Source organism: Trematomus bernacchii, unplaced genomic scaffold (genome assembly GCF_902827165.1).
Source record: "Trematomus bernacchii unplaced genomic scaffold, fTreBer1.1, whole genome shotgun sequence".
NCBI lineage: Eukaryota > Metazoa > Chordata > Actinopteri > Perciformes > Nototheniidae > Trematomus > Trematomus bernacchii.
Genome location: NW_022987644.1, coordinates 1,485,052 through 1,512,980, shown reverse-complemented (window position 1 = coordinate 1,512,980; position 27,929 = coordinate 1,485,052). Strand labels below are relative to the sequence as shown.

At 42.4% G+C, this 27,929-nt stretch overlaps 1 protein-coding gene across 1 annotated transcript in view; it reads left to right on the top strand.

Moving 5' to 3' along the window:
- Positions 1 to 197: 197 nt before the first annotated feature.
- The window catches only part of ankrd50 (ankyrin repeat domain 50), a 37,360-nt gene continuing 9,628 nt past the window's right edge, over positions 198 to 27,929 (top strand). Inside the window, exons 1-3 of the mRNA XM_034133787.1 lie at positions 198 to 427; positions 1,647 to 2,768; positions 17,039 to 17,271. Of these exons, the coding sequence (XP_033989678.1) occupies positions 2,260 to 2,768; positions 17,039 to 17,271 (742 nt within the window). The 5' untranslated portion in view covers positions 198 to 427; positions 1,647 to 2,259. The remainder of the gene's footprint in view (positions 428 to 1,646; positions 2,769 to 17,038; positions 17,272 to 27,929) is intronic.

Below are 27,929 nucleotides of genomic sequence, written 5' to 3'. Positions count from 1 at the left end.
GAGTAGCATGGGTCTTCACATTTCCATTGCCAAAACAACAGTGTAGCTAATGTGCATTTGACACTAACTCTCATTAAAGAAATATTGGATATTATTATGTAGGAGAGGTTAGCACTCCATATCCCAGAAGACACCGCGCGGCTCGCTGTGTGTGTGCTCTGCATGCAGTGCAGAAGTGTTTGTAGGCGGAGAGTCAGTCGGCTCACTGTGGAGCTGTGTCGGGCAGCAGGAGGAGCACACACCGACAGAAAAGAGACGTTCAAAGAAAGACATGACCGTCGCACAAATGCACACATTTGGGCTTTGAATTGCACCGGAGCAAACGGACTAATAATGTACCTGAACACTTCGCTTTCAACGTGGACATAAAGGGTGTCGACTACGGAAACAGCAACCCCCACAAAACAGCAGGAGGACCAGGGAAGAGGTGAGAGGAAAACCGTTTGGGAGATATTTGAAACTGTAGCGAAAACAGTGAAACGCTCCACAATTGGCTTAAATTGAAGTTGTTTAAGGAGTAGTTTTGTTTGGCTGCAGTTACACGACAGGTTAGGGTTTTCCCCCTCAAAGCATGCAACTGATAGCTACTGTGGACGTTTTTTTTAAAAGCCCCCATAGGTGTAAATTCTATCTGAAATGGGTGAGGTTTGTGCGGCCATACAAAAGACTTGTGCTGCCTTCTCAGTCCCCGGGTGAATTAATGTCGCCTGCTCTGATTGATAATGTGTCGCCTTTCGCATCCACACACAGCTGACCCTTGATGTATTTTATTGTTGGAGGTGGGGAGCGCCTTAGAAAAACAGAAAGGTGGCAATGTATCACAGCTTGTGTGAAACCTTGTTATTTGGCAGCGGTACAAAGTAGCCAGCAACACTGTGTGTGTGTGTCTGTGTGTGCTTTCTTCACTGGAGACACTGGGTAATATTTGCATCTGCTCCAGAATAGAGACAACTGTGAAGGGTTGCATACAAAATATGCATTTATCCAAAAAAGCATCAGAAAACAAGCTTAGATTTTATGCCATGTCCTACTTCCAGATGCATCATCATTGCATTTAACACCATTCCTAATCCAAGACTGTCATATATTACATTACTCTGGATTAAACTAAGATTCCTGCCACTTTAAAAGCAATTAAACCCTTTTTAGGTGGATTACCTTTCACTTCCACCCATGTAAACGACCTGTAAGTGCAGGAAAGGAAAGGGGGTCCTCTTGTTTGGAACCCCCCCCCCCTTTCTACAGTTCAGGACGGATGTGGACTGTTTGGGATTTAAAGCCACATAGGAAGGAAGGGGGGATCAGTGGATAGACTAGAGAAACTGGACGAACCCCTGCCAAGAATTGAGTTGCAGGCAGTGATGTGGAGGATGAGAGCAACAAACAACAACTTGCAGTACCCACCTTTTTATTTGTAGCTGCGGGAATAGAGTTAACCCTTCTTTGTAGCATGTGCAAACTGTTGCAGCTTATATAGGACAAGCTAATAAATGTGCATATTTTTTAATATTAGTGATTGTTCATTCTTGGCTCTAATGTTGTCTTATATCTCAACAATGTATTTGAGTTGGATGGTTAATACTGCATTAGCATGTGTTTTTATTATGTGACCTAATTTAGCCATCCTTTCTGTCTCTGTTTTCCAGGGAAAGAGCCAGGCTTTAGTATGTTATTGGAGAGATTGACTTGGCGCTGGCAGTCCCCTTCATGTTAATGTAATGGAAACACGCTTTGGTCACCCTCGGTAGCATCTGAAATGCATCAGCGGAAATATATCAGCAGCTCCCATGGCTAATTGTATCAAACGGCGGTGGCTCGAGTTTGCCAGTGGATGCACTCAAGAGCCGGGTGCCCTGCCATGCCCAGCGCCATGCTAAAGCAACACACTCATAATAACAAGGAGCACTCAGTTCAACCAGTGGGAAAGCTGTGGAAAAAGTTGGTGGAAAATCTATGGTTTGAGCCTCAATTTTGATTTCCTTTTTTTATTTTGACCTAGATATTCTGTCATCATAGCAAGGCTGCTTTTCCTGCCATCTGCAGCAGCTTCCTTTAAACCCAAGTGCTCTCTGGCTTCTTGTTAACATCAACACCAAGGACGGATAGACTGCGACCTGCTTTCCGAGAGGCACTTTTTCAGTCAGCAAAATGGATGTTCGGATTTACTGCCGACCTCTGCTGGAGTTGAACATGTGAGGCTCAGAATGAAGGGACCCCTATGAAGAGGAGGATTAGGAGGAAAAGCAGCACTAGATCAAAATGGCCCAAACCAGTTTGCTGCAGGGGAAACGCTTTTACTGCCGGGAGTGGGTCTTCCATAAGATCCAGCATTGCCTCCAGGAGAAAACCAACAACCTAATTGGAGTGACCAGCAGCACTCCATGTAAGCAGCCCCCGGTGACGCCCGGCGGGGGGGCGTCCAACCCCAGCACCCTGACAGCAGGATCCACAAAGTCAGGTAGCTCCTGGGGGGTGTTGCTGGTGGGGGGCCCGGGAAGCGGGAAAACGGCACTCGGCACGGAGCTGTTGTGGCCCTCGTCGACGCAGGGCACCCAGCGGGGGATGCAGCAGCAGACTCTGGCCTACCACTTCTGCCGTGCGGACGACTCGGACACGCTGTGCATCGGCGGGTTCATCCGAGGTCTGGTGGCTCAGATCTGCCGCAGCGGGGTGCTGCCGGGGTTCGAGGAGAAGGTGCGCGACCCAGCTGTGCAGAGCACTCTGCAGCCCGGGGAGTGTGAGAGGAACCCCACGGAGGCTTTCAAGAGGTAAGGAGCAACAAGTACACACAGACACATACTGACATCTTCTTTATTTCTTGCTCCTCGCTATCAGTTACTGCCAGAGGATTTCACTGTAGCACACTTTGAGACAGAGGAGCAACTAATCCATGAACTGATGAAGAGTCGATTCATGGAGAATTAATAGACAACAATTTGGTAATCTGTTATTTGAGGCAGATGTCAAGTGAAAGTGCCAAAAAGAGGATTATTATTTTTTTGTTTTATATCATTAACTGAATATCCGTCTTTTTTTTTAAACTGTTGGTTGGACAAAACAAGCATTTTGCAGACGCTACCACCTTTTTTTTCATTCCTTCTCCTCATTACCTGAATGATTGATTGAAACAATTACAACAATTATCTGTTGAATTGCTAATAAAAGCAATTTATTGTTGCATCCCTGCTGGAAATCACCTGCAGTATCATTTGTTAGGAATTAAAACCTGCATAATATTGGCTTTCAATTTCACATAGTTGTTGAACAGGCTTATTAATCTACAATAAGGGCGTTCCAATGTGTTCCCACAACACCAGGTTCCAGGTAGTGTTTGAAATCTAGGAATCCGGTTTGCCTAGAAATGTAAAATGCAAAGCCAACCCCTCCCCCTCCCTTCCCTCTCCACCTCCTGACCCTGATGCACCCCTCCCCCCCCCCTATTTTGACTGCTCACACTCATTGCATAGCTCCGCCTCAGCAGCCCCTCCACTTATTTGATGTCACGGTTTTGTTGGTTTTCCCCCCCCCGGTGTGGCATGCTGGGTGGGACTGTCTCTCCGCTTGGCTTCCGCTCCGAGAAAGGTCAGATATTTTTAAAGTTGCAGCCGAGGCTCAGGTGGCCGGAGACTCATGAGCAAAATACTCTTTGAACTGCGACTGACTCACTGAGGGACCCGGTTCACTGCACTGAAGAGAGATGAAGTGCACATGTGAAACTGAAGTACAGTCGACTTGTGGACTTCGTGCACCGTGCCCGGACATGTAACATGATCAAGATGAACTGTTATTGTAGGCAGAGGCTTTGAACAGAGCTGCACGTGAGCATGTGTGTATGTGGTTTCCTTGCACGACTTGTCTACAGTGTATAGGTCATGCAGGCTATGCAACGCAGGCTGGAATGCAGCACTGAACCCACACACTCACACTTCTTGTCTGGCCATCTGGCGGTGCTTATTCCACCAGTTCAACATCACACACAGGGGGGGGGGGGAAGTAGGTCAAACGTTCAGCAAGGTAAATAATTTTTAATAGCTCAACAAACCAACTTTTTTTTTCTAAAACACACTTGTTCCCAGGAAGTAAGCGCTCCTCTTGTCATCTGCTTGTAATCAAGTGGCTTCTACCGATGTCTCTGACTTCAGTTTGACCCTCTCAGATAAAAGGCAGGTTATCGTAGGGACAGAACCAGACACTGAACCCAGCTGGTTCTCACTTCAGCTCTGATCTGTGTCACGCTTAGTGTCCGGGGCCTTTTTTGACAGTCACATTTGCTCATCTTCGCATCATGAAACAAGTTTTCTGGCAAAACCTCCAGCTCTAAATCTGCGGACAACAAAGACACCATGCTTATCACCGCAGCCTGTTTTGTTTACGAGCCAAATAATCTCTTCGGCAGATGCCTTATCGCCATCTCAGGTGTAAAAGCACCATTGTACACAAATAATCCACATGACTTGTCTACTGTTCTAGATGCTATCTGCTTCCAGGAAGATTATCGGCTGTATCTGGCAGTGACATTTAGAGAATAAAAGAAAAATGAAGGGTGTAAAACTTAATTATCATTCCCACTTTATGACCTTTCATTTACAGCAGGGATAAACATTCACAGAGGGGTGCATACCTCATTTCGATTGAGCATATTCTGGCCTGTACTTTACTCAATAAAAGTTATACAAGTTTCATTGAGTTAAGGGCCTTGTTTGACACAGATTTTGGGGGGGCTTTTAACCCCCCACCCAACTTCCTTCCAGCTGTGATTTTAAATGTTAGCTAGTGAGTGAATGCAAGAGGCCCCGTCAAATTCTTTAGCCGAGTCAAAGACAAACAAGTGTGTTTGTTGATAGTAATCACCCGGCTTGTGCTAATACATTGAAACTGGTTCAGACACGGGTTTTACGTCCACTCTGTGCAACCTGATCTTTGACATCTGTATGTCTGCAACCACAGACAACCAGAGCTTTTAAAGCTATGTTTTATCTCAAAAGGTGCAAATAGGCTGCCTTGCACACTGTGTAACACATGCAGATGTATATGCAATTATACCTATTAACCATGGTTTGGTTCAAGGCCTTCAATCGGGCACATTTGTGTGTATTTCTGCCCAGCGCTGGGTTTTATAACTTTCAATCAACAATTTGTCTTAGACTTTCCTTTGTAATGCCACAATGCACACAAACATGGGATGGTTCCAGCTTCTCAAATGGAAATCTATTTTAGTTTTCTCAATCTCTGGTGATAGCCAAGTGAATATTGTTGGATTTATGGACCATATGTTAGATAAAATGGCATTTTAAGATGTCACCTTTGCCTACAGTAACATAGAATGGACATTTTTAGTAGAACTTGCATGAAATTTATATTGAATAGTCCTTAGTTGCAGCCTTAATAGTTAATGGAAAACCAACCTGTTGTATTGATTACATCCATATCCCCCAGCTTCACTAGAATGTGTTTTCATTTCATATATTACAAAAAGTAATGTGTTGAATTATCTTGGCAGACGCCTTCCAGCGAAGGTCATGATCCGGATAAAAAGCAGTTTCACCTTTCCTCTGCTTCAAGTCTACCAGAACAAGCTGATGTCTTGTTCCGACAATACACTTGATACCCTTACTTGCATTGTACTGTACTATCTGAAGGGTTTGACACTTGTATTGTGCCGTCAAGGATTGTATCTGTAGACAGAACCAAAGCACATTCCTCTGTTTAATTAATCTCTGTATTCCCTTTATCAAAGGCCACTGCCGCATTTTGACTGGAATCCTCCAGTTTGAATACATTTTAAACAACTAGCATCCTGCCATCCAACATGCCTCACTTTCTCCCTTCTGGACAAAAGAGCTGGCTTCAAATAGGTGGATTTAACCCAGGCATGTGGGTCAAACTAAAGGCAACAGGTTTTTTTTTGCTGATTAGACAAAGCTGCCTTTTAGTCTAGGTGTGACCTTATGTTGATCTGCTGTTGGGCCGAATATGAGTGAGGCTAGAATTGCAGCTGGACAAGTTTGTGTTTCTTTGTAAAGGGCACAGACTTCAGTAATGATGAATGGCCGGGGCTTACATTTGTGAAAGAGATTTGAAGTTACTTGGCAGTGTTTTATTCCCATAGCGTGTCAGCGGAAGAAATTGATACTGCGGTCCAGATTTTCGACAAAACGATTGAATTTTTTTTCATTTTCTGGCAACTACATCAAACATGACTTTGTAAAACATCATCTTTGTTCGAAACAAATGTAGATAATTTAGATGAGTAGTGACGTTAATCAAAAAAAGAAGCAGGATTAAATCGGGTCGAATAGCCTTGAGTGAACATGAATATTGTTTGGCTTTTTAAAGGTCATTTACCAAGACATCATGACATTACCAATTTACAGCAATATTTTGAGATCTAATCATTATAATGTGAAAAAAAACCTTTGAGAAAGTGAGATTAGTGGAAAACGGTCAATTAAACTGTGTTTAAAGTCTCCCTTTGTCTGATTTTGATCAAAATTCAAATTAGGACGCATTTCAGTTTCAATAAACCCAACTAAGACGTTTTTTATTGAGTATGCAAGGGAGCTTTGTGGGTTTTCTTCTTTATGTTGACTTTGTGACTGTCACACATTGGGCGGCCCTGCTTATTGGGGTTAAGGGACGCTAAATGAAAGCGGCCCGTGCCTTTCATGTGGTGCACGGCTGTGGAAAACTCTCTGCAGATTAGGGCCACGTTTTAGGAACAAAAAAAGGCTCCCAGTGTGACGCATCGACTCCAGTGGAGCAGATGAGAAGAAACAGCAGTACTGGTGCGGCTGCAACGATGACTCAGCAATCTTCGGCCAGCCTCAGTCTCCACACCACAGGCGGATGGTTGGTGTGTGTGTCTGTGTCTGTGTGTGTGTGTGTGTCTGTGAGGGTTGTGTTGATGTGCCTACACGCTTGTGTGGGCATACATAAGTCATTCATATTATTGTTATACCCCACTCAAATAAATTAAAGCTCATATGTGATGGCGCCTGAGATCCTTTGACAAATCCTCCCTGAAAAATGTTTGGTCTCTAAAATACAATAACATATGGAAAAATACCCATCGCACGTTCCTAGAATCCAAGGTTTGGCTTGAAATTGATGATCTCGTCTAATTTGTAGTCCAAAACCGGAAAGTAGCCTATTTACAATTAGAGAAAAAAAGCAGCAAATAAAGTATTTTAAGTAACTAGAATCTGTAAATGATTGTTGCATGATTTAAGTATTGGAAACAAGATATTTAGGTATTATTTATGTATAGTTTGTCCCTTTTTAAAACTCAGCTAATCTGCTTTACAAAGACTTTGTGGGTGTGGATTGATCACATTTGATTGACAGTGCCTTGGCAACAAAAGCAAACACTTGCACATCTGTCATTACATTTTGATTCAAATAATACTGTGCTCTGATTGATTGATTGTAAACATGTGACATCACTTATTTACAAGTGAGAGATCCAACTTCGTAGCATTGAGAAAAGCAAGGCAGAAATGTCCCCTGTGAAACATCCAAACGGTTCAAACTCTGGCCCTTTTTTTCTTATTTTTCTTGCATATTTTGGATCCCATTGCTTATAGTAAGAATCTGGTCGAACATATTTGGTTTTTAGGTCTTTTCATTGAAGTGTTATTGGTGATGTACTCGTTGTTTTAGCGCTATGCTATTAAAGGATATCACCATAGTATATTCTTCAGTTTCAAGTCCATGCCAAAACTGATTTTCTACAGTACATGTAGTACCCGATTGTACCAATAGGGCTCCCCTCATTCTGGTATCACTTCCAATGTAGTCTTGTAATATCTTGTTTTGGCAAAAAGCATATCAAAAACGAAATGATGGCTTGTTTGCCCTAAAAACCAGTTGAAGGACATGTATTTGTTTTGACTATTGAGGCAGACTTATGCCTTTCTGGAATCACGACATCCCAAATTCTATTAGTATGATATGCCATCTCTTCCACCCAGCTCACACTGCTGCCTTTTTGTCACCAGAAATCTGCTGAATTTTGATCCATGTACAAAATCCGCTCTTGGCTGGCAGCGGACACCTTGCAGGTTTACTTGTCCGTGTTGAAACGCATGAGGACTGTGTGTATTCATTCATGTGTTGAGGCTTTTGAACACAAAGACAGTTGTGTGAGGAGAGCAGAGAGAACGGTTCGGAGGCAAACTGTGGCAGGAGTGTCGGCGGGGAGAAGAGGGAGGGGGTTGAAAAGGATGAAATTTCAGAATCCTTTGACAGTATTGGATAGCCGGCCAGGAATGCACACCTCGTCTGGGTTGGGAAGAGCTCGGGGGCTTGGAATAGTTATCCTAGGTATGTGCGCTTTCCAGAAACACTGTGCGGTGTTTACACTTTAGCAAATCATTAATAGCTTGCATTATAGGGGTTAAGGAGTTTGAATGGTGATTGACGAGGCTGGATGGGAATGTTTTTCATTAAATATGAATATCAACAACGTTTTAGCAAGGTAGGTTTATTGACTTCCAATGGCAACTCAAGAGAGTATCATATTTTTGAACAGCAAAAGTATGATGTGATGTAATTGAAGGGTTGGAAATTGGTTAGATGTCAAGATGGAGAACACTCCCAAATGCAGCCCTCAGCCCCTCACCCCCACGAAAACAATGTGATCACTGTGTGTGACCCGTCCCATGACATGGTTTTTTTAAATCAAAAAGCATCATAAGACTTTGCTTCTAATATCATCAGATAGCAACACTACATTTTGGTTTCAAGGACATTAGTTAGGGTTGTTTGCGAGGCTCCATTTTGGGCTTGTCTCTAAAAGAAACGGTTGTTTTTGTGTAAGATTTTGGCTCTCACTCGACCTCTCTTCCCCCTGACCAAGCAGTCTCCAGGACATTGTTCCTCAGACAGCCGGAGGCATTTGTCTGCTCAGGATCCAGCACAGAATTGATTGTGCAAATCCATTAAGCCGAGATCAGATTCTCACATTGTCCAGCATGTTTTCAGAACCGCAGAAACAAGCACTTTTTAAATACTTGCATGACCCAATTGCGTTGTTTTTTGTTGCTGAAGTGTTATGTCAGAATATGAGGTAATGTATTGCTGACAGTTTGTAGAAAACACCTACTTTTTCATCACTGACGTAGGTGTGTCCTGAAGGGCAACAAGAGTTTCAGCTTTTGCAGAATTGGTCCGGGTATATTTAACAAAATGTGTAACTGGTTGCCAAATGGAATTTTTGTGCCAATACCAACATTATACATACATTAAAAACTTGTAAACCTTTCCCTTACACATGCAGCTGTACAAGAACTTAATTAACATAAGAAAATGAAAGACGTCCTTATTAAAATTGGAAAATATTATAGCCGCTTTCACACCAAGTACTTTGCCGTACTTAGTTCCCAGCACTTAGTACCCCCATGGAACTAAGAGCAGATCGCGTTCACACCGGAATAAGTTCCCTGAGGGAAGATTACGCAAATGAAGCCGCTGACGTCACTTCTTCTTCTTCTTCTGCTTTGGGTTTACTGGCAGGCCGCAAACCACTTCACGGCGTATACTGCCACCCGAAGTCCCCTGCCGGAAGTCCCCGGAGTTGGGGACTGGCCTTCCAAGTAAATCTCCAGAACGCCGACACCTCCTCATCACTCCACCGCTCCCATGTTATTTTTTGTGTTGCCATAAGTTATTCTTATAACTTATGGCACTAAAAATGGGGGTAAAAGTTCTCTGAACTAAGTTCTTTTTTTGGTGTCAACGCATAATTCCAGGCACTAACGGAACTAAACGGGAAAAGTACGGGTAAAAGTACTCCGGTGTGAAAGCGCCTAATGTAAAATGGGTAAACAAAGCTATTCCATGACCATTTTTGGACATCAATGTCTGTAGAAATCGTCATAGTAATCCATCCAGTATTTGTTAAGAAGTGGTCGACTGACTGACTGGCAGACTGACTGACAGACCAAGACAAATTGCCAGCAAGTGGGGCTAAAAACAGAGGAGATGAAATCTTCAATGAGGAATTGATCAGCATCTGAGCTTTACAAATTCCAAACAGCAGCCGTCTCTTATGTTGTGTAGAAAACAACTCTCTGAAATGTGGGCAGAGTAGCTTCACGTCAGGGGAAATGTTGATAAATTGTGCACTTAGTGAAAAAATGTCTGCATACTTTCAAGCCCTGTCTCTTTAGACACAATGTGGTTTAAGTTAAAATGGATTTTTAAAAACCTTGCTCAATTCTCCACTGGTGAACAAATGGTTGCAATGGGCATTTCTGTATTTTCTGAAAAATAACTTTAATTAACTACTGCAAGGTTCTCAGAGGGTTATCTGTGTAATGAAAGGCTCTCAGCACAAATTAATATAAATATGTCTGTCCCCCGCTTACATAACTGCATTTCTGCTCCTGTGTACCACTCTGCATCAAACCCTTGACTTATAAAAAGCTTTGCAAAACGAGCTTTATTCAACGCAATTCATACCCACTTTGCATACACTGTAATGAAGCCTTTTACATTTAGAGTTTATGTCCAATCAGATAAAAGTGGAGTGTGATGATAACAGATTGAGGAGGAAACGGGAGCATATGGCTGATGTAGCGGGGATAATACAGTTAAAGTGAGCAGGCCGGTCTGTTCAGAACATTTGCTCTCAGCTCCACACGCATCAATCTTATTGTCCGCATCAGTGTGATTACTCTGAACAGCATGATTGCACTTATGCATAATGTACAAATTGCATAAGGAAGTACGAGGGCAGAATCTTAAAGGTAGTTGTCTCTTTGCTTTGGGCGAGCTGTTGCATGACTCAGCGGTTGTTGAAGTTCTCCTGACTTTGCTGACAAGCTTCCTGCAATCGAGTAAATGAAGAGATGCGGGTTTCTTTTATTGAAAAGTATCTCTAGTTTTCTGCTGATACTGTCGGAAAGGTTTGTCAGTATCACTCTGCGTCGTGGTGGTCCGTCTGAAGCTCCACTCACCAGTTGGCCTCTCTTCTATTAATAGAGCGGTGTCAAGGCCGGACATGGATTGAACGTTTCACCGTCTGTTTATGTTGAGCTTCGGCTGGATCCTGGGCAGCGTTTATGTGTGTGATGTTTGAGTATGTGGCATGGATTTCAGGCTCTACGCCCGCTCTATAAAATGAGCTGTGTAAATTTGTAAGGCGCTGGCTACGAGCCCGGTGCTGCCCTGTCGGCCCAGACATCTTCACTGAACGTCACACTGAAAGCTTCACTTTGCACATTGTGGTGAAAGCGGCCGCTGATGCAGTCGCAAAACACAAAAGGAGGAATGGTAGATGCAATTCACATCAAGTTCTTTCCCCTTTTTCTCTTGTTTTTTAGTAGCAAATCAACTTAGCCATATGTCGAGGACTTAAAAGTTGGAACAAATGTGCAATCCCACGGTGTGGGACCGAATCGCTTTTAATTTTCTGGCTCAGGTATGCCGCAGGTTTTTCTGGCAAACTAAATCGGCTTTTCCCGAGCTTATTTTTTCTCCATCTCTAGTATCCCGGGGAGTTCTCTTTGTCTGCAGCCCTTGTCTTTTGACTCTTTGACAGCCCGAAAGTAGCTGGATTGTGAGGGAAGAATGCCTCTTTGTGTTGCCCACTTGCTGTCACCGTGGATTTGATTGTCTCAGTAGGCAACATGGCCTCAGACACAGCCATTCACACTCACACACACACACACACTCACCCCTGTGGATGGATATTCCTTTTGGCAAGGCTCCCAGATGGCGCCGCAGGTTCTCTGTGGGCTGCAGCCATCATATGGAGTGATGGACTCTGTTTCTGAAAGGCTGAACAACATGACGACCGAGTGTGAAGGTTGGACACACTTTGCACTGACTTCCTTCCCACTGAGGGTTCAAACTGCTCGGGGATAGAGTTCTGTGTTTTTGGACTGTTTTGCGGGACAACACAAGTTAATGGGATACATTGCCTTGGGCTTTGGAGACTTGTGATGATAATTTAACCAAATATTTAACATTTTAAAACACATTTTTTATGCATTAAAACTAATCCGCTACATTGCAAAAGGAGTTCACAGTGTTTTGAAATTACAAATAATCTTTGGTTGCAGCTCCAAAAAACCTCCAAGAACGGCAACCATTTTGGAAAGGACGTTTCAAATAAATGAGCAAATGAATCTTTTAATTTGCAATGTTAGTTATTGGCATTTTATGTAAGGCATTGGTCAAGATAAAGTGTGATTTTAGAAGAACTGAAATAAGCAGTACATTTCTTATGTAAACGGTCTTAGTAAATCATCAGTACCAAATATTCCAATCCAATGCTGATTTACCCAATACTATCATAACGTCATCTATTATGCTTTTTGGGGTTTTCCCTTTCCTGTAGTGTTATATGGGTTTTTGTAATGGGTCAATGGTCTGCAAAAGCTTAAATCCCTGTTTCTGGGGGTGCGTAGTAATCAGCAGCGAACCGCTTCAACACGTGTATTTCGGTTTATTCACGGCATTCATTTAGTTATTCTACAGTATTGTTGTTTTATAGTTATTTGTTAATGTATATATAACCCAATTGGTGTTCTTTGAAATTGAAAAGGATATTGCATTGTGTTTGTTACTTTCGTTGCAGTTGTATATGTCTTAAGTGTAATTTGGCTTTGCTTCCTATTTTTTTATGGACATGCTTTTATTTTGAAGGAGAGTTAGCGCTGTTGACAGGAAGTTGTTGTTGCTATGGAAACAACATGACAGAGATTAACGGAGAAAAGTCATATCTACATATAAAGACGGAGAAAGTAAAGGATAAAGTTTATGGTTAAGTGTTAGCACCCCCCGAAGAGGCACAAGCTCTTACGTTGATATTGGAGATTTCAATAAATTCAAAAAGAAAAACATAAAAAACATAAAAAAACGAATATCCGAATAACGAAATTGAAACCCGAATAGTACTCCAACGAACGAATATTCGGATATTCGGGTACAGCCCTATTGCACTTCTCTATAGTAATCAGCGTTTCCGCCAGGGGGGCATCTTGCCGTCATTTGATGCTCTTATTCAGCTCGGAACGCTCTAAACTCGAGCCGAGGGCGTCCAAAAAAATAAATAATTTGAGGGAAGATCGAGAGTTTTTATCGCTTGAAATGACAAAAAGGACAAGGACATCCCTCTGTTGGAGGGGCAAAGGAGTCTGGTGGGATTATTTTCACCGCCAGCAAAGCGCGTTCCTGTGACGGAAAAAAAGAAAACACCGCCGCATCTTCCAAGGGCCATGCCAGGAGGGGTGTCCCTGTCGGCAGGGAGACGTTAAGAGATAGGATAAGGGACGGCGCAATTCAAAATTGTGTGTGTGCATACGTTAAGAGGTAGTATCTATAAGGGACGGCTCAATTCAAAATTCAAGTCACGTGACACGACGTGACGTCACCCGCTCTCGGGGTGGACGCCCTCTCAGCCCTGTTCTGGCGGAAACACTGATAGAAATGGCCTCTTCTGTATGTCCCAGTACGTTGAACTGAGAGCACACAGACCTTCACCCCAGTCCTTCCCGCCCCCATGTGCTTACAGATAATGAGCTATGGGTAAAATATAAGCCTAAAATGGTACATACTTAAAAGGAAATGGCATTGGAGCCGCCACAGGCTTAGTGACAGGCTGTTGAGCATCCAGAAGAAGTCTCATTAAAACCGTTTTTATGACAAAGCATACAAGCAATGTCAGCTCCATTAGGAAAGAGTGGTAGGTGAAGAGTCCCATCATCTGGAAGGGGACCACATTTAACATCTTCCCCTGAATCCTCAAATGCACTGCAGCCGTCCCTCCACTCTTGTGTTAATTGATTTGCTCAGCCTCTTTTTAAGTGTTTAATTAACCTAAACCCCCCCATTAAAATGTCACTAATATGAAGTCCTCAGATTCTTTATCACGGCCAGTTGGGCTGAAAGTAATTTTCTGAATGTTGGGCAATTACTTTTTCCCCAAACGGACATTTTACAGCTCAAACTGTTGCAGGCAGTCACAGAGGTCCTGCCAGCACAAACCACAGAACAGAAAATGCCTGGGCTAGCTCTTTAGCATCTGTGTGCATTCATGTGTGAAGTGATACATAAGCAATGGAGCATGCATATTACATGTCTAGCTTGCAGTATGGAGATGATTCAAGCTTAATGTAGCATTTAAACTGATATATCTGTGTGCTCGGCTGCATATTGATGCGATGCTTGATGCAGAGTGCCATACTTCATGTTGACTTTATCACTGTACGCCACGGGGCTGGTTTTAATGGCTTTTCCTATTTAAACATCAATATTTACCGTAAGTTGCAGGGATACTTGTTTGTTTGATAAATCTTGCATTTGTCATGATAGTTGCTCAACACATTCCTCTTCACATCTGTGATGAAAACTCAAGGCTAAACATTTAGCTCTCGGCTGTTTGTTGTCGAATAAAAAAAAGCCCGCTGAATTATAGATGGCTGTATCTACTCTGGATGTTCCTGTGAGCTCAAAGCATCCGCAGTGGGCCTGTTAATGGATGCAATATGTGCTGGATGGAGACATATTTAAATGCTTAACTCCCGACCAATTGAGACTGATGAATTGAGAATGGTACGGCCCAAGAAAATCACATTCTTGGTTACCATGTTGCACCTCCAGATAGCAAAACATAATCTTTCATGAAATAATGTCTCGCAGAAATACTGAATTGACACCTGACACTGAGACAAGTGAAAGGTGAACTATATGTAAAGTGGTATTCGTCATGTTATGAGATGAATACACTTCAGATATTTAATCATGACTGACACGGAACCAGCACAGATTTATGCATTATTGTTATTTTGATAGATTGAAACTTTCACATCATTTTACAACAAAAACTACACATATCGACCACATTTTGTATATTTGTACTGTATCATACTGTTCTCAAACTTTTGCTTTCATAAATAAAAAAACAATCCCCACCTGGAACCAAAAAAGTAATAACACTAGGACCGATTTATCAAGTTATATTTTTAAGAGGTTAATGCAATTTCACACTCTTCCTCCTGTCCTCTCTGTCTCAGCCTCTGGGTGTTTCTCAATCTCGAGTACGCTTGCTTGGTAGCACATGTCTTCCGAGTCACTTGCTTCAGAAGCGAGGCAAGAATACTTCCTGGCATTCGGAAAACGAAGAGTGGAACAGGCGAGCAAGTGTGCGTCATATGAGAGGCCCCGCCTTACATTTTCCGCCACAGATTTGGTGGAAATTGGTCCGTGCGCAAAGCATTGTGGGGATTTTAAGACTGCAGAGTCTACACATGTGCAGCCTCGAAATGTCTCGCTACGAAGTACGCCGGCCTCGGTAGATTTCCAAGTATGCTGGACATTGGAACAGTCCTTCGGCGGCACTCGAAGTAGTACGTAGTATGCTTGAAATAGTGGCTCTGGAGCAGCCTTCCTCGACATTGAGAAACACCCACAGTGTCTGAATAACTGAAGGTCAGCAGGTGCATGTTTTTGTTTTGTAGTATTACATCTGGCACAAGGGTACCTTCAGTGAAAGACTCATTCAACCAAGATGCACCACACAGAGACACAGGAAGACCTTCCTCCCTCTTGGCATCTGACTGTTTAACCCTCCCTCCGAGCGTCAGGCACTCTTGATTCAATATGCTGGCACCTTGTTATCTCTTATCGGACATTTTACTTCAATTCTTACGTTTATATTTGTATCTTTTATAGCACATTATTACTTTTTAAAATTATATAATATATTATATTTCATTTTATTTATATTTTATTGTCTTAATTCTATTCATGGGACAACTGTCATGAAAACCAATTTCACCCCTGGGATTTTTTTAGTATTTCTGATTCAGATTTTCAGTATAAAAATGGTTCATATGTTCTTCTTGAGAAAAAACATTTGTTCTATTGGACTGAATGTGAAGTGTTGTAGCTTGTGGACAAATTAACAGCTTCCAGTCTAATGCAGCCAATTAAAAAGCAACAACAAACATGACCATTGAAGCTCAATCTGACAGTAAATCTGACAGACTCGTGCTCTGCCTCCAGTTTCTACTTAGTGCAGCCAGAACTTGAGAAGAGGAGACTGAGTAATCATCCCCTGACCTACCATATTTCCTGGAGGTTCTGGGAACATGATTCATCCCTCTGAAAAAACAAACTTGTAATATTCAAGTTGACACTTAACAGTACATCCAAATGTAATAAGTGTAATTTAAGCAGACGCCTGGTGTTTGCTGGCGCCAGTCAGAGTGAAAATGAGATTCTAATTCAACATTAGGCATGCTAATGGCGAACAGTAGCCTAATGCTATAATTAGCAGGACAGACAATGGCGTCATTAACAGGAAATACAATTTTGTTACAATAGTTAACTAATTAAGACAACCTCTCATTTTCGTTTGTGAAGAAAATAAAATGTTATTTGTAATGTACTCGACATCTGCCTTCAGACGAGTGCTGTCTCTCTGAAATGCTTGCTAAACAAAAACGTATCTTATTAGTCAAACCGAAAGATGAAAACATGATTGTGGGGGAAACTTCTGAAGCAATTGGTAACAGGACTCAGAGAGACACGAGGAGAGCTGGAGCTTTGATGGCAAACACTTATGGTTTATTTAGAGTTACGGGCGGAGAATTGACAAAACAGGTGGTGTGTCACGAGTTGACACAGCGGTTACCAAACCAATTCTGAAGAAGTCTTTCTGCAGCTCGAGGTTTGAACTAGTTCGGAGTGTAATAATCAACATTCTTTATCAGTGAGACTAAACAATTATAGACCCTGAATCTAACTAGAGCTCTCGTCCACAGAAAAGAATGTGCGCCAGAGAACCTACGTCCCTGAACAGTAAACGACCTCATGGCGGCTTGTGCTCTGTCATAGACTGGCAACAACAATGCGCCCAAGCTGCCCCTCCTTACGAGAGATAGCAGCAATACCCAAGGCCGTAGACCTATGCCATGGGAAAGGAGACAGTGAGAGGAGAAAATGATGAACTGTGTTGAAGGTTGAATACCTAAGCAAATTATTCCCTAACAGTTAACGTTTTCTCTTTGTCTTTTCCCTCTGTCCTCAGGTGTGTCCTCTTGCCTCTGCTGAGCGTTAAGCCCCCGCAGCAGTCTCTCTTCCTGCTGGTGGACTCCATCGATGAGGGCTGTCAGCTGGGTGAGGGGGAGCAGAAATCCCCCGTGGGCTCCCCCAGGACCATCGCAGAGCTCCTGGCCAGTCATCTGGAGTTCCTGCCTCCCTGGCTGCTGCTCATCTGCTCCGCCCGGCGACAGAACAAGGCCATCACTAAGCTCTTCACAGGTAAACAGCTGCTGTCTGTAATGGATTGCCCTCTTGGTCAATTAAGGTCATTATTCTCTAAGTGATGGCCAAATAATCCATTGAAGGTGTCATGACTGTTTGATGGATAAGACTATTTGCAGCCTTCTTCATTCACGTTTCAGCTTAATGGCAGCTCATTGTGTGTCTACATGTGATACATTGAATTAGAAAAGCAGTTACAAACAAAGCCCGCAGCGACTGATACAGAAAGCGTTCTCACATCACGACATGCCTAAAGACATTAGGGTCACCACTGCAGACCACGCACAAGCAGCAGCGCTTCCTTCATGTCCTCTAACTCCACACCAGCTGCTATTATCTCCCTGTCAGCCAGCAGCCTCCTGTGTGGTGATGAGCTGGCATTACATTCATCAAGAGCCTGAGTGTGTGGGAGGAAGACTCCTCCGCAGACTCGCACTGCTGTGTGAGCCCTCTCTACCTTTCCAAAAACCCTCTTAATGTGGGAGCTTCTCGTGCCCTTGGCTCATAAAACATTACGTAACATCCCAGCAGTACGCAGTGGTTTCTGTGCTCAGGAGAGGCATGAATCAGGTTCAAGGCTGTGTGAGCTTCATGTATATTTAACCTTTTTTTTGCCCCAAAGTGTCGTATAGTGTCCTACTAATTTATATTCTTTAGACCAAGTGTTGATTAGCAAAATATGTAGATTTTAACAGAAGTTAATTTCAGCCCAAATGTTACAATGGCCTGTTGTCAACATTGCATAATGGTCAAATATTTCCCAAAACATATATTACATACTACTTCTATCAAATGTTCATTTGCAAGATATATAGATTTGAACAGAACTGTCTTAATGTTACAATGGCCTGTTATCGACATGCTTAATTAGGGCTGTGCGATTATGGCAAAAATCATAATCACGATTATTTGGGTCAATAATTGATATCACGATTATTAAATACGATTATTCATTGACTTGAAAAAATCCATTTATTGAACTTTAAAACAAATACAAATAATAATTTGATCAGTATCTTTTTAACTGTTGATTACCCTGAACGTATAATTCAACTGAAAAACCAATACAAAAATAAATTAAATAAATGACACATTTAAATAAATAATATCAAAATAATAAATACCAATAAACAAGATCAACAAATATTTTGGAGCACACTTCCCCAAGCTACTAAACATATATAAATATGATAAATACAAATAAATGAGACCAAAATTAATTAGATCAAATATGTTCTAGTGCATGGTCACAACCTAGCAAAGCAAAATAATTGTTTTTTTCGATTATGTTGTTTTCGTAATTGTGGCAGGCCAAAATCGTAATTGCGATTTAAAATACGATTAATTGCACAGCCCTATGCTTAATGGTTACAAATATCCCAAAACATGCTACATACTGTTTTAATTATAAAGATTTAAACAGAACTTGTCGTATTTTAGCCCAACGGTTACATTGGCTTGTCAACAATTATTCCAAAACATGTATTGGATTTAGTTTTATTTATATGTATTTATATAAATACTACCTACTGCTTCTGTCAAATGTTCATGACCCAAAAATATAGATTTGAACTGACTTCATTTGAACCCAGATGTTACTGTGGCATGTTGTCCAACATTGCATAATGGCAAGGGCCGGTTGAATCCACACACAGTTTCTGTCTAAAATAGTAAGACACTTACCTTTTTATATATGCAGCTCAAATGGATTGACCAATACATTGTTTTAAAGCTACATTCGGTCAGTTCAAATGACTCGAGTCCAGACTTAAGTTATCTTATAAACTGTGTGTATTTGTGTGTTGACTGAGTATAATTGCACGATGCAGTTCAGTGTCAGCATTACCAGAGCACCTGTCTCTCATTAGAATGATTGCCATGTGTTTACACCGTACCTCCACACTATAGTTTGAAAGTAGTTTGTAAATGATCGGGTGCAGTGTTTGGGATTAAGTGAAATCTTAAGTGTAGGCGTCGGACTGGTGGAAGTGAAGTTTAGATCTGATCGGTGTTGACAGTGGCAGTTAGAAAGCGACTTGTTTTTTCGGGACACCAGAACTCTTTCTGAATCTTGTCATGCATCTAACTCGACAAAGCAACTGCGATGCAAGCTGCCCACTTCTTCATAATCGCAGAGACATGCCCACCCACGCGTCCCTCTAACATCAAAGCCTCCACGTAGGTGCCCGTGCTAGATTGGTATCAGAGTGTACTATGAAACATCCTTACTGAAGTTTTTTGTGTGTGTGTGTGTGTGTGTGTGTGTGTGTGTGTGTGTGTGTGTGTGTGTGTGTGTGTGTGTGTGTGTGTGTGTGTGTGTGTGTGTGTGTGTGTGTGTGTGTGTGTGTGTGTGTGTGTGTGTGTGTGTGTGTGTGTGTGTGTGTGTGTGTGTGTGTGTGTGTGTGTGTGTGTGTGTGTGTGTGTAAAACTTTCTTCCGAGTCTCTCAGGGAGTTCTGTGATTGCCTATTTGTCGTCCGTCCTCTTATGTTGCCAGCCAAAGCGCTGTCTGTTCTTTTTGTTTCTGATATGGTTTGAAGGGAATTTCATCGTGGAACAATCTGATAAACAGCAGTCACAGTCTTATACTCTTTCTTTCTTCTTTGGACTGGCTCTCATCTCATTCCCCTTTTTGACTGCTTCTTTGATGATGGCCAATCTTTCGTCAAGCTCTTATTTCAATTGCCCAGGAATTGGTTTAAAAAGAAAAGCGAGTCGTTTGAACAGAGGACCAGAGCCAAACTCACACATCAGATGAGATGCCTCCATTCAATAGGAGTGAAGGTCAGGACTTAAGTGAAGTCGCTTTGTTTGTGCGGACACGCCGTTCTCGATGTGATGGCATCTATTATTCCAGCGTCTCATTGGATGCTATTGAGTTTGTGCGCTGAGATGCTCCGACTATACGCCTCGGCCTTTCTCCTTGGCTGCCGCTTTCTTCGGCGCCTTTGTTTTGTCTAGATTCAGTCTTCCGCTTTTACTTTCGACCGTGGAAATTCTTCTGCTAGACTTGGCTATTTCCCCCCTCACACATAAACGGATGTAGACATACAGGCCAACACACTTCCAGCATCCTCCATTAGCTCGTATGCCCTTATTATAAATACATTAGTGCGAATACTCCCAATTCCTGCAGCACTGGACCTAAAATAGACCAACGGACTTCAGAATATCAAATTGAGGCCCCTAAAAATACCCTCTGTATTGTTTACAAGTCAGTGACCGGCCAAAAACGTCCACTTTCATGCTCTATGCAAAGCCAACTCTTATTTTATATGAGCAGTCTATTTTGTCTGGGGTGGAGGTTGTGTGGGTTTCCCAGTATACTCTGGTCTGCGGTGATGGGAACTTTGTGGTTGTGTGAATATAGTGTGGATAGAGCTTGAGGAATGACCTTTAACCAGAGGGTCGCTCTGCAGAAAAGTCGCTGGACTGGAAACCCGCGCAGATGCTTTCAAGAGCTCTCACATTATTCAAGAGAAGAGTTTCAGTCATCCTTGATTTGTTTGAATTCCCTTGAGTCTGACACATACTATATGCATCAATTGGAATGTTTTTTTCTTTCCAAAAGAGATGCCTTTCCCCCCCCCCCCCCCCCCACGAGCAGCGCGCTGTATTCTTTTTTTTTCCTGGCACAAGTGTTATTCCTTGTGTCTGTCGGAGTGGAATGTGCTTTGGGAAGTTTTCAACACCTCTGAGACCGAGCAGGAAGAAGGAGGCATTCTGACTTCTGCGGCAGAATGCCTCGCTCGCATCCGCTCTGCTAAAGCCTCACAAACAAAGACCGTTCTGTTGGTGAGGAGGAGTACAAGAATTTTGCAGCGTATCCTCCTGGCTGACTCACATTATATGATCTCTCAGTTTTTAATTAAGTCTCCATTTGTTATCTTTGAAATGGACGTAATGCAGTGTTGAGTCTAAAAACGGCAGTTAGTTGGATCTGGAGCTGCTTCTTCACGTCCCAAGTGACAGCAGAAGCAGCGTCTCCTCTGTGAGCTGTGCTACTGTAAGGCCATGTTAGAGGTAGCGGAGTGGAAACACTTAGGCAGCGATTTTGGTTGGGAGCCGGGGTAGAATCTGTGCCAATTTTACAAGGCCTCCGGCAGCAGGGAGAGCAAGGGAACGGGGGGGGGAGAGGGCGGGGTGGAGGTGGGAGATGTGGCGGAGGGGGGGGCAGGGCGTCTAAATAGAAACAGCCTCTCAGACATGTATCGTTTTCAACAGCTCATACCTTAGCCTCTCATCATCTTCTCACTCATAATGGCGATGATATCTTAAAATGAGACGGATCTTAGGTTGTGCTGACACGTATAACTTCTCAAATTCCAGATATTCAATATATTTTAATTCGCTTTTTATGGATTCCTTTTGGTTCATTTTTCAAATGTACTTATGGTATAATTAAAATGATTATAGAGTGAATTCAATCCTAATCCCCCCGTAGCGTTTGATTTATCCTAGTGTGTGATCTTTTTATCGAGTGAAGGCATCACTGGACTGTAATGGCTACCATCTGTCCAATATTGTTTATGGTGCATGCTTGTCAAAATCACTGTTAATCTAGTGGATAAGAGTGTGTAGCATACTGTCCTAGTTGTAGCAGGGAGAACTGCATGGAGAACATGAAAGTGCTGGGAGTTTTAACATATTCATGAATAATAATTTGATAAGACATACATTGACATTGGTTGGTGCACAGATTTGAGCGAGCCAGTAATTATATACTCAACCCTAATATATGATTTTAATAATTACTAATCGTATGAGTATACTTGCCTATTCTTAACTCTTCAAAAAGTACATTTACCATCATATTTAAAGAGGCCTATTATGATCATTGTATTTTATGTTCAAAAAGCTCTTTATTTTTCTCATACTGCCTGTGCTGCAGCACCTCTTTTCACCCTCTGTCTGAAACCAGAGCCCAGTCTGCTCTGTTGTGATTGGTCAACCTTTTAGAGATGTCCCGCCTCTTAGGCTACAAATAAGAAAAATAGGGCCCCTTTAACCTTCATGTTTTTTGTCTCAGAAGCAGAAATAAGCAGCTTTCCCACACAGTCATTGTGACATCCAGCTAGCTAGTCATCCAAGTTTAAAAATCACCTTTTCAAATCAGGGTGCTTGAATTTCCCTGTGTGAACTACTTTAGCTTTTAATAAAACAGCAGCAACTCAATAATTAATGTATTTATTTAAGAACTTACGACAGAGTTTCATATTCAAAGAATATTCTAGCAGTAGGCGTCATTCACATTTTTTTTCTCTCCTAATTTCCTGTCATCTCTACCAAAAGAACCTGACATGCATTACCCGAAAAGAGGTATTATACCACCTGATGAGAGAAATAAAAGACTTGATCTGTTTGTTAAACTCTTATCCAATCTGCCTACAAACTATCGTAACCCTAGGAGATAAAAAGGGCTTTTTGTAAAATCTGAGATAATCGGCGTGAGCAGATTATTGCCTCTCAAGTCTCTCCTCCCGTACGGAAGCTTGTTGTGACTAATCCACGAATACAGGAGTAGGTGATACAGCGCCGTTTAAAGGGAACACAAAACAAAACCCTGTGCAAGCTGTATTTAGGATTTTGAGAGAGAAGCCAAGATGAGCGAGGGATGAGGAAGGAAAGAGCGAAGACATGGATTTGTCGACTGCGGTGCCAGTAGTTATAATAATATAGCATCAGGTGGAGCCGTGAAAGATAACAGCTCCCCTTAAACAACCACATTCCTGCTCTGCAGAGCAGCAACTTCAATTAGATTGATTTCCTCTATCATAAAATGCATTATTATTTTCATGCTTTTTCAATTTTTACCGTTAGTTCTCGCTGTCGGTCACAGGAGGCACTTGGCAGGCGTTTTGAGGGTGTACCAGCGAGAAACTTGGCCACCCACTAAACCACACATAAAAGCCCCTCTTAGTTATGAATCACAGCTGTAATTAAGACGGTTATATTCCTGGCTCAGTCTGAGGAATGTCGGAGTAGCGCGTGGCCCCTTTAAGAAGACACTCATCCTGGGAGGCATTTAGATGCGGGGTCTACTCATTTCCTTCCTAAGATGACACATGAGTTTTTTAACCCAAAAGTAATGAGCAGGGGATCTTTCATATATAGATATGTCAATATAAATTCCAAAGCTATTGTATTGTAGAAGCTTCTCTTTCAGGAAACGATGACTCTAGGGTGGGTCTGTGTTTGTGTTTCCTGTATTTGAGAGGAAGGGGCAGCCCACCCGCACACTTGAACCAAATCTTCCACCTCCGTGAATGGACCTTTCTTTCTGGCCAAGAGACAGAACTGATTTACCACCGATGATCACAAATGAAAAGAGCAGCCGTGTTTTTAAAGTATGCCCCCTCCTCCACCTCTCTAAGCAAGCCCTTTGTCCTGAGGGTGAATCTGACACACGGTACGCTCGTTCTGCCGCAAAAAGGTCAACACAACTCTTAACATCTCCCCTGGATGTGTTATTTCTGTATACTTTCTTTCTGGTCTAATGTGAGACCTCACTGGAGGGACGGAGAGATCTTCTGGCCGACTGACAACACAAACACAGTCGTAAAGCAGCGAGGACGGTTTATTTCTTCTGGGCTGAGGAATGCTCCCTGAAGTGAGACAAAGAGGGCTCTGCTTTCCGACTCCCCAGTAAATGACATTTAGGGGCATCGTTTAGACGGTTGGATGTTCAGCGTCACGAATGCAACAGATGAATTTAAAACGTAACTATAGAAGTAACATTTTTATGAGAGCGAGTTGATGACAAGATCCATTTTCACTACTGAAAGGCATTCTGGGGCATTCTTCAAACTTAAAATTGAAGTCTTTATTTAATCGTTTATTCCAATTCCAACAGGTTCTGCATTCATCACAAAGACTAAATTGAACATTAAACCAAAGAGCACATTCGACAAATGCCTCCTGCTTTCAACACATTATAAAAGCTTGTTCTGTCCTCCCTTCTTAAAAGTTTTTAGTATTGATCTCTCTGCTTGATTTCTGGTTTAACGAGACCAAGGACAAGATATTTAATTAGTTGAACTCCCTCCTTTCTTAAAATCGGCTTACACAGACAAGCAGATTTATGTCCATGCTGGTGTTCCAGTTGTCGTCTGCGAGGCTGCACGTCGAGCCTCACTTTGGATGAGCCGAAGACCGTAATCCTTGCTGAATACTGTAATTTACCAGCATGCAGTCTGACAGCCGGGCAAATTACAGGTCTACCGTGTCTGTATCTATAACACCTTGGGTGCTCCACTGCAGTAACATGACTCTGAACATGGCGGGCGAACCGACTGGCCTCTTACCTCCTGAGGTGATGCCCTTTGGTATGTGGCATGCCCCTGCCACATTTTTATAGACTTTTATAGAATTTCTTTCAAGGCAGTGATGCAGAGTACGACATGTCAGATTCTGCTTTAATTAAAGGGTATTCTACTTAAGTCTTAATTTAACTTCAGTTGGAATCAATGCTGTTGAATTCCTGGCACATTTTTGGGCCGGTGTTGCTGGAGGCGTAATACTGTCAAAGAAAAAGGTATTTTTTTTATATCACACAGTCTCATAACCTTTATGCTATGGATGACTCTGCAAGTACCTGACTCTACAGCAAGCTGCCACACCTTTCCTCATTCTTAGAGGCTATTTACATGGGTACGCAAACGGAACGTAAACGGACCGAATTCGATATCAAAAAAGTCTTCCGTTCACACGGATACGGCTCAATAAACGTGTCCGTTCACACGAGACCGCTCGACCCGCTGGAGACGCTGTAGTACATATGCCGGGCCTGTAAGTGGCGCATACTTCCGCCACAAAATACACCAAAAGCAGCGAAGAAGACCCCCGAGCATGGTTGCCATGGTTGCCCTTCTGTTTATTCTCCGCGGTGGATTTAGCAACATGTAGTTCATGTAGTTCTCCATGTCCACTTGTTGCCGATGGTTGTGGTAGAGGAGCTGTAGATTTTTGTACTAACATCTGTAGCATGGTCAGTAGCTACTGACAGTAGCTACTGACCATGCTACAGCAGTGAGCAGCAGAGGTGGGGAGAGGCGGGGCTATGGCTTCATCGTTATCAGGAAAATTATCATATAGGACGTACACACGGATCCGTTTGGCCCCCCAGAGCTTTCCGTCCGCAGATCTATCCACCTTGGGACCCGTTATTGTTTTAGGGGTCCGTTTCCGAACGAACGAACGGGCTATACGAAAGAGAAAAGTAGCGGATACAACCCGTTTCGTTCCCGTGTAAACAGCATCTTAAACTGTTGCCTAATCATTTTCCTGGGGAATCCTTACCAAACGCTCCCAGACCTTCCTGGCACTAGCCGGTAGCAGATTATGGCTTGTTTGACTGCCATGCTTCACTTAGTAGTTCCTTGTACAGGTGAATAGAAACATGTGCCAGTCGGCTAAAGGAGGTCACCGGGAGGTCAGCCGCTATAATAATGAACAAAAACACGGACAGGGATTGAGGAAATACGATCCTTTGTGGATCAGGGAACTCCCAGCACTAAAGAGCTTACTGCCACCATGTAGACTTAAGACTTGTGTCTTCAGAAACAGTCATTTTAGTTTGACAAGCAGGCCTTAATTCAATGACAGTGTATGGGTTTATGGTGCTTTGTATCATGGGATTTATTAAGCACACATATGCCCTTTTTAACATTTAAGAAAATAGAATCATGTGGCATTAAAATAATTGTCTGTACAAGCTTTACTTTCTCCATCCATTACAGGAATTGGTAAATGGGCATTTTAAATGAAGTTAATTTTGTTAATGTTTTTTTCTATGATTTCTTGCTTAACACTGTTATTATAGTTCGCTTTTGGAATGTCTTCACTTGGATGACATTTCCAGTCATTTGTGCAGCTGCAAGAAGCTCCATGATATATAGTTACATCTCTCCTGTAGAGATATCCATTATGGGATACAGTGAGTGAAGGCGCACACATGTGGCCAGGTGCACAGCCTCATGACTCAGTCTCTTGTCACCAGCTTAATGAGCTCCTGTCATTCAAAGTCATGTGTACAGCGACTTTTCTATTTGGTTGTTAGGAGAAGAAATCCATCACTTCTGGTGTGTTCTGCACGGATGATCATAAGATTGATATTTTATTCCCAATGCAGGTGGTTTGATAGGTTTATCAGAATGCACCTGCAAATAATGCTATGCTATAAAGCCTCTTTAATGCAAAGAGTGAGAGGGCCTAGATCTGCAGTATGTTTAAAGGGGTCCTATTATGCTTTGGGGGGGGGGGTTCCCTTTCCCTTTCCCTTTCCCTTTCCCATAGTGTGTTATATAGGATTTTGTGCAAATACATTAATGAAAAAACTCCTAAAATTAAATATTTATCCAAATAGGAATTAACACATTTCACCTTGTCAGATATTGTAAAACAGTGAATATAATTCACTATAAATAACATTTTAGGATTAAAGTTAGTTTCCTGAAGCCATCCCTGGTGCCTATGATGATCATTCATTATGGCTTTCATGGCAAAAAAAGTTTTAAAATCCACCAGTGGTGCAGTTTGAGAGAGAAATGTGTCTACTCCCCAACTATCATACGTTTTGACTCACCAAAAAGAAGCAGATATTCAAATAACTACTCCGCAAACATGCAGCTCATTCCTCAAATGTCCCTACATGTCCGGATGAATCAGTTAAGGAACATCAAAGTCTGAGTAACACCTTTTTTGAAATGGATAAAAACAAAGGAAAAATACATGTTTGAGAAAGCACTCACCCCTCACCCCCCGTCAGCTCTGTTCAGTTACAGCACAACAGGTTTGACTGGAAACCCTTTTCACATCCCGTTTGAAATCAAGATAGAGGCGTGTTTGGGCAGGAGTATTTTCATGTGCTTTGCCTCAAAGGCAACATCAATTAATTGTTAAAGTGTAATCATTTCACTGTCTCGCCTGGTGTTCGTTTAGTACAGCAGGAAATATAGAGTTAACATAAAATGTAGCTGCCAATCTCAAAATGATTTTCTCCTGCAATAGTTATCTCTGCACAGTGGAATTATCGCCCCATTAGAGGCAACGCTTTGTCTTTTCTCACTTGTGAATAAGCCACATTAATGTGAAATCAACTAGAAAGTGTTATCTCCCTTTGTCTGTTGGAGTAGAAATTGGAAAGTGCACATAATCTAACAAGGAACAGTATTTATTTTAGATTAATAACATCACTCATTTCAAAGCTCTGCTGCGAGCAGACTGTTGGAGCGGACTCTCATCCACATACTTTTGTTTGGGAGGTTGGCGCTCTCGTGTTTTTTGGAGCCCGGGACCCTGCAGCTGTCGAACAGACGTTTGTCCACCGCAGGTTTACTGGAGAGCATGAAGAGAGGGCTTGGGTTTCTGTTTTCTTTATGGATTAGATGACCTAAGATGGTGTCTCGCAAAAAGAGTCAGAGAAGCTGTCGTTCCGAAATGCCTGGTTGATGAGCTCGGACCTCTAATTTCCCAACGTGCATGCACACACGCTGCCTCGTTTGTCATCTGAAAAATGAATCTCGAAGGCAAACAGTCCCTCTTTTGTACACAGGGCTCTGTCTCCCGTGGCTGGTATCCAGTTCTGTAACGAGCAGCAGCTGGCTCAGAGGCCTGTACTCGGGAGCTGCATCCCTCACCCCGATGAATGTGTCATTTG